Raw genomic sequence first — 7,774 nt, forward strand, 5'->3', positions numbered from 1 at the left:
ATGATGTGGCCTATTCAAGGGTTTTCCGCGGATTGTCAAACCCTTGTGCTTGAAATCTACTTGTTGTACGGCCGTCGTCATTATCATCCTTACCATCTTGTTCATAATCATCAACATCAAACGATTAGAAGTAGATACTATCTGGGTAATTCTGGATGCATATGTATTCTAATATTCCCGAAAGATATAAGAAGATTAGTCAATGAGTTTCAGAAATTCTCTGTTTGTCGAGTGAATACTCCAAGAAAATACGTCATATCAACCGCCACAAACACGTTTTCTTCTTATGCATCGTGGTCCACTTGAGTTTCTCAAATCGTTTGACATCGTCTGTCTGAATCCAGAAGCCCAAGTTCAATTACAGGAAAAACCACAAAAAGTTTTGTGGTGTAGAGAATGTCACTTGGGAAAGACTGGCGCCAAATATTTCCTGTTATACTTACCAACCGCTGACACTCGCCGGCTGATAAATTTATTGACTTTTTGGACATTATCCGTCGTCCCCAGTCCCCACAAGAAAAGTATCTTTGTCAATTAGACCCAACTAAGTAGGCTTTTACCTGATGGCAGAGACAGAACTCAACCTCTGAAGCGTTGTTCAATTAAAATGCACAAAGATGGATAATGTCCAATGTATTGCTGTACCATCGTCATAAAATTAAATATTTTACTCTCAGATTCAACTGTTATGTGTCGAGAACTTCAATTCAAGATCTGCACTCGGACCCACTGTGAGGCCCAAGAATTGGGGCATCCTATTCCGTACTAGATATCTCTGATAACAACTTAAAGCCTTCCTGAATATTATCTCAGACATGTAAAAAATCTAGCCTGTTATTGAAGCCACAGTCTGAACAGAATGGCTGCCATCACACTGCGTACTAGTCTGTTCCAAATCGACGTGCCATAAGCCGGTCTCACTGTGGTCCGAGCCGGTGTGCCCCTGTTCACCGCCGTGCTCCAGCTTCACCTGAAATCACATCACTTATAGTCATTCGGAATACACACAAAATGTGTACAACTGAACCTCATCCCAGGAATTGCTTTCTCAGTATCAACAAAGAAAAAGAACGAATTCTTATTATGATACGGCAGCCATATTCCTTTCGAGTGCCATTAAACGGAAGTAGGAATATTTCGCGAAAATTAGGGACTCAACTCAGTGCAGGGTGGATTTGTTGGTTCAATAAACACGGTGAGAAAATTTTTTGATTCGTTAAAGGACTGTCTATGCTGGTCAGTTAGCTCTTTATGTTACACTGCAATCAGAAAATTTATGTAGTTAATCAGACCTTAACAAACATTGATTTTTGTTCTGTGAGTGTGCCAGTGTGTCAACCCCAAATTCAGAACCTCGCCACTCCTTCGTCTGAATTACAGCTGTGGTCCGCATGAACGTTCACCTGTGCAACCCAGTGACCAGTTTGGTTCCTGTGACTTGAGAGTGAGAACTTGAGGTTAGAAATGTCAGGTGTCTGGCACTTGTCCGACCTAGAAGCCCGTGCCGCTTTTTGACACTCTGACTGCTGACTGTCACCCTGACACACAGCAGCCGGCAACAGTACTGACAGCAGCAGACAAACTCTGGTAGTTGCCATGGTAACTGAAAAAAAAAGGGAATTAAGTTCTAACCCGCATTCTCCAGTAAAGTTCAAAAGTTGCGAGGAACGTCTTGTATTCAGAAAATACCAAATTTTAAACAATGCAGAGTATCTATGGTTTTAAGATGTTTACTCACACTCTGCATGCAACGTTGCTTTAGTTGATTAGCAAAAATGGCTACGGTTCGCTTCCCGCCCGTCTCTTTTGTCAAATGTGCGGCGTACCCAAGATAACAAAATGAACAATTCCATTAGTATCTCTGAGCTTTAACATACTTTCTTCCTGTTCGAATCTTGAATGAGATGTGCTGATATTTTCATAATTTTCGTCAGTTCTGCTAAGCCAGGAATGGGGAACGTATGCCAGTGGTGCCAAAAGTGTCACGCGATATGCATTTGCTTGGCACGTAAGTCTTGCTGATGCCCTGAAGCATTTTATATTTTAAGGTTTATTTTGCACTAACGATTGTGTGGCACTCGATAGACACTCCACAAAAGAGCGATGAATGAAGATATCTGAATATGCCCAAAGATGTGCTAATTGTTTGTTCCGTATATGAGCTATTAACTGCAAGCCCATCCGGGTAATAGAGCCAGTGGAAAAGGTTCCTTTTTAAAATCACAAAAATGCCTAAAATTCCATGAAATTAATGGGAAACATCAGTTGTAAATTTCTTGGGGTCCAAAGACGGTTTCATGGTGTAGATGCGGATATTTCTCAGATCCACCTTCTGCTGCCAGACCACAGATTTGTATAATGAAATGTGAGTTCGTCAACTTCGCGTGCAGTTTCAGTACTTAGAGACTTGCGTTATTCAATTTGGCGATTTTCACATCTGTAAAGGCATCGTATCTGATTGTAATAATTGCAAAACAAATCTTGATCCCACTGGTGGTCACTATATTCTCCTCAACACCTGTTATTAAGCACCCTCAGTCTGTGTTCCTCCCTTAATGTCAGAGACCAAGTTTCACACCCATACCGAACGACAGGAAAAATTATAGTTTTGTATATTCTAATTTGTATGTTTTTGGACAACAGACGAGAAGAAAGAAGGTTCTGGACTGAGTGGTAGCAAGCATTACCCGAGTTCAGTTCCTCCTCAATCACGTTTTGATTTATTATGGTCGTTTCCAAATATCTGAACTGTGTAACATTTTCAAAACATCTGTTTCCTATCTTTATATCATGATTGCCCTGCATTTTGGTGACAAGACCAACCTTCTAACTTGCGTCAATTAAAGTTAAACAAAGACAGCTATGAATGTTATTAAAGGTGTGAATAGAATAGTGGCTGGCTAGGGGCTGAACTACCCAGTCTGGAATCCCGGCAGTGCAAGATTTTTTCTTTCTTACTGCGTCCAGACAGACTTTGGGGCCCATCCGGCGTCCTATTCAAAGGGTACCACGGAATCTTTCCCAGGGATAAAGTGTTAGGAGCGTGAAGCTTACTACTCACCTCTATCTAGTGCCGAGGTCAAGAAAAGTGGAGCTATACTTTAACTCCCCTTACGTCTTCCAGAACTAGATTTTAACTAAGCACACGAAGAACTTATATGCATGGATTAAATTGGTCATATTACTCAGTTACTTACAAATAAAAATGCAGTGGCTACCGTCACGCAAATAAATCTTTTTGTTATTCCCCTTCCTACATGTTTCGGACAAGATAGGCCATCACTACATGATATACAAACGAAACAGTATTCATGCAAAACTGTAATGCTAGCACGGAAACCGCTCCATTTTTATTTGTAAGCACCACAAACTGTGTGCAACATTTCAAGACTTAAATACTTATTATTACTTACGTAATAATATGAAATTCGAAAATGAATCTGTCACCTAGTAACAGCAAACACAATTACATCTCTGCCCCAATGAGATGCCAGACTTCTAAGCGAAATAAACCTACCTCGTGTGAGAATGATGTTCTATGCCGACAGACCCTGTGCTGCACTGTCAGCAGCGTTGATGTATGCCATAAATATGATTAGATAAGATATATTTTTCCCAGAAATACAGTTGGGGTTAGGTGACTGGGATGGTAACGCAATTCATGAGGTCTGAATCACAGGATCACCAGAACAAAACACGGAGCATTCCTAGCGTTTAGTTGAATGATGAGTGCAGTGGTTATGGGTACGTTATACTAATCCTCCTTTAAGCTTGCACCTCACAGACTATACTCCCGTCGTTATTACTGCTTTATTCTTTTTACTGCTAGTGGGGTGGGACTAAGTCCCTTGTACTGCGGCCACTTCTGGCCTATTTTACCAGCCCCAGATGATAAGTGAGGCTGATTGTGGAGCAATTGGTGGAATGAAGATTGGCAGGGGAAACCGAAGTACTCGGAGAAAACCTACCCCAGAGCCACTTTGGCCATCACAAATCCCAGGATGGAACCCGGGCGGCCGCGGTGGGAAGCCAGCGACTAACCGCTTGAGCTATGGCGCGGCCCTGTTATTCCTTTAACTCCCACTAAAGAACTAAAATCTCCCTGCCCACACACCACTCAGTGTCTACGTCTCCAACTGTAACTAACACTTCTCACTCTGTATGTGACTGCCGAATTTTTTCGGCCTCTCTCATGCACTTTTCTGTCCCCACGGCCGAGACTTCTTTCATAACATTTAGGTGGCTCTTCAAGTTACCAGTCCCTATGCCGAAGGCCATGTTTGGAGCCTGTTCCGCAATATGTTTGACGAGGAGATTGTTATCTTAAACCTTCTTTTCATGTTACAAGGTACAAGTGCAAGTAAATTATGACCCCTCCTGGCATGTTTTGCTCAGCATCAAATCACTGATTTCCCAAAATACCTCCTTAGCAAGATGGAAATTTATACTTAAAGTAAACTGATGATCGCGCCATGGAGAGGATACCAGACTCAAATGTAGCATATGATCCCGTCTCCCTGACCACCACTGTCGTCACAAGCCTAAAGAGGATTGTATAAAATGACAATTAGATGGTCAAGGGATGGCATCACGTCACAGGTGCGACTCACATTCTCATTAGAACAACAAATGGACCTGTCATAGCCATAGTTAAACAATTTTAAACGAGGGAGGTACGGTTACATTTCATATATTACATTCATATATGAATGTCCAAGCAAGGACCGATGTTGAGAAATGGTGTCGACAGTGTGACACATGTGCAGCCAGTCGGGGACCGCGGACCAGGCATCGTGGGCAAATGTACCAGTATAATTTTGGGGCTCCATTCGAGAGAGTAGCCATTGATATCGCAGGGCCCTTCCCACGAAGCGACCAAGGAAACCGATACTTACTGATCGCTATGGACTACTTCACCAAGTGGCTGGAAGTGTACGCCATCCCGAATCAGGAGGCTTCAACAATAGCGGAAGTTCTGATTGCCAACCTCTTCTGCCGTTCGGCATACCTCGGGAGCTGCACAGTGACCAAGGCCGTAACTTCGAGTCTCATCTACTGAAAGAAGTTTTGCAATGCCTGGGAGTGAGCAAGACGCGCACCACACCCCTGCACCCGCAGTCGGATGGCATGGTGGAACACTACGTCAAGACCATCGAGGAGTACTTGCGGAAGGTCGTCTCATTGCACCAAAGGGACTGGGATGAGAGGTTACCCCTCTTTCTCCTAGCTTACAGGGCATCCACTCACGACACTACGGGCCTGACGCCTGCTGGTCTAGTGTTCGGACGAGAACTACGGCTACCCTGCGACCTGCTGTTTGGAGTACCCCCAGACAAAGAACAACCCACAACCGACTATGCAGCAGACTTGGTGGATCATCTGCACGACATTCACAATTATGCCCGGCAACACCTGAAGCTTGCCAGTGACCGGGTGAAAACTCGGTACGATAAACTGGCCAACTCCGCAGGTTACGACGAAGGCGACAGAGTTTGGCTCTATCGCCCAACCCGCAGAAAAGGGAAATCGCCGAAACTACAAGCATCATGGGAAGGTCTTTACAAAGTAGTGACCCGGATAAATGATGTGGTTTACCGAATCCAGAAGACCCAGGTCGAGGATGTTGGTTGTACACCTCGACCGGCTCGCGTCTTATCATGGAGCTGCTCGAGATGGGCAACCATAAAAAGGGGGAGGATGTAACAGACGAAGAAAAGTAGCTGCAAGAAGAGTAGCCGAAACAACAGGAGACACCGCAAGCACAGCTACAGGATGGAAAAGGAACGGGGGTGCACCGTTAGGCTAATCGAGACAAACAGCCTTAAGGAGGGAGCAGTGTGACATGTTGACCCCTACCTCCTCAGCTGCACGTACCGGTAACATAGCGCTCGCGTAACAGGTAAGTAATCACCGCGCAACTCTCCCCGCGGTGACGTCACGAGCGGAACCGAAGTGAGCCGAGCGGAGCCGACGTTAGCCGAGTCCCCGCAACCTTGAAGCTATGCAAAGCGAATCAACAGCGGTGACGTCACCGAGGTATATCGCGGTTGCTAGGCAGCAGTCTACAACTCCGGACAGCGTGGCTAGCAACACGGCACCAGACGACAATGGTCCAGACCGAGGCTATGTAAGGAGCAGCGAAGGCTATTCACAGTCAGTCCTGGAGCTACCTCCGAGTGAGTCCTCGAGCTACCTCCGAGTTAGTTCCGAGTTAGCCAGCAACCAGTCAGTTGTATTGTGGCATTTGGAGTATAGTATTTTTGATACTGCAGATAGCAGTAATTGTGAATCTGTAATTTGGGTGATTGTAGGTGCGAATGTGAAATAAAATTCGCTATATCAAATACGGCGTGAAGTTATAAGTCGCGTTATACACCCAATACGCGACAATTGGTGTCAGAAGTCGGATCAGTGTCTAAACACGAGACAACTGGTGTCAGAAGTGGGATTTGGACTTACACACGTGACCAACGAGATTCGAACTCGAAACACGTTACATTGGTGTCAGAATTTTTACGAACTTAAACACGCCTGACAAATAATTGGATTATTGTGCATCGAGTAGTTTACTGCTTCAAAATTGAGGAGCAAGATATGCAACAAATAATCGACATGCTGGCTAGGATGGACGCCAGCATGAAAACCGAGAAGGAACAAATGCTGAGAGAGATTAGGGCAAACCAAGTAAAAGCAGATGCCGACCGAGAGCGAATGGAGACCACTTTCCTATCGAAATTAGAATCCAATCAAGAAAAAGCAAATAGCATGCTGACGAAATTAGACGCCGACTTCAAAGCCTGGCAGGAAGAGACGTTGGCCTGCCCAGTGGACACGATACCTGCGACGGCACAACAAGAAGAGGTTCCCATGGTGATACCGGTCGGAGTGACGATGGCCTACCAAGAAATGGAGGCACGCCCAGAAGAAGAGCCGACTTCAGCTAACAGGAAACCTGAGGCGGCAGAACTATCAGAGGTACCCGTACAGGACGACGCCGAAGTAATGCCGGTCGGAGAACCGAAGAAGAAAAGGCGTCGGGACTGGCATTGACGAAATATGAAGAACCCGACACGGAAAAATTGCGGACCCCAGAATAAATTGGCCGTCGTCCACAGGAAGGTGTCCCGCCGCGCAACAGTGGCATGGCGCAAACGCAACACCTTCAAGAAATCTACGACCCAAGGAAATTGTGGCCCATGGCACGAATTGGCTGCCGACAGCAATTTGAATAGTCGTGCAGGTGCGACACGGCGCAAGGGAGATCCCGTAAGGAGATGCTCAACGAGGGTCAATGCTGAGAAAAAAGCCGGGAAAGGAAGGACGGGAACCGTGACAGGACAGACGTCCGGGAGGCGGCGTCAGCCACAACGGAAATGCAGCAAGTGCATAAGAAAAGAGGACGTGGAGGAACTACTACACCTGAGGGGGAAGACCGGCAACGTGATCTTCAGTGGAAGGTTCGCGACACACGTAGTCGGTACTGCCAACGGGTTACGGAAAATAAGGAAGTGGACATTATGGAGGGGTCGACCCCCTCCAAAACGAAAAAAGAAGCAAGGCATGGAAGAGGAGCCGGAAAAATAGAAGAACCAGCCTCCCCAGAGAGAGTGAATGTGCCATGGGAAAAAGCAATGGATGAATGTGATCTTCTGGCGAGCTGAAAGGAAACCGCTCGAGATGAGCTTTGTCTTAAGAGGGGAGCGGATGTAACGGACGAAGAATAGTCGCTGCAAGAAGAGTAGCCGAAACAACAGGAGACACGGAAAGCACAGCA

The 7,774-nt window shown here is 45.7% G+C and overlaps 1 protein-coding gene across 2 annotated transcripts; it reads right to left on the minus strand.

The window, feature by feature from the left end:
• Positions 1-767: 767 nt before the first annotated feature.
• On the minus strand, positions 768-3,515 carry LOC117282032 (hemolymph lipopolysaccharide-binding protein-like). 2 transcript variants are annotated; one of them, XM_033752925.1, is made up of 3 exons: positions 3,062-3,175; positions 1,404-1,603; positions 768-970 (listed from the first exon to the last, which is right to left on the minus strand). In XM_033752925.1, exons 2-3 carry the CDS (start codon positions 1,596-1,598, stop codon positions 827-829), a joined length of 339 nt encoding a protein of 112 aa, XP_033608816.1. In that variant the 5' UTR covers positions 1,599-1,603; positions 3,062-3,175; the 3' UTR covers positions 768-826. The 2 variants fall into 2 exon arrangements, with proteins under 2 accessions (XP_033608816.1, XP_033608814.1); XM_033752923.1 differs by lacking the exon at positions 3,062-3,175 and adding an exon at positions 3,414-3,515 and having other exon boundaries at positions 770-970.
• Between the last annotated feature and the right edge of the window lie 4,259 nt (positions 3,516-7,774).

The sequence above is a fragment of the Cryptotermes secundus genome, unplaced genomic scaffold, assembly GCF_002891405.2.
Source record: "Cryptotermes secundus unplaced genomic scaffold, Csec_1.0 scaffold1140, whole genome shotgun sequence".
Classification (NCBI taxonomy): Eukaryota; Metazoa; Arthropoda; class Insecta; order Blattodea; family Kalotermitidae; genus Cryptotermes; species Cryptotermes secundus.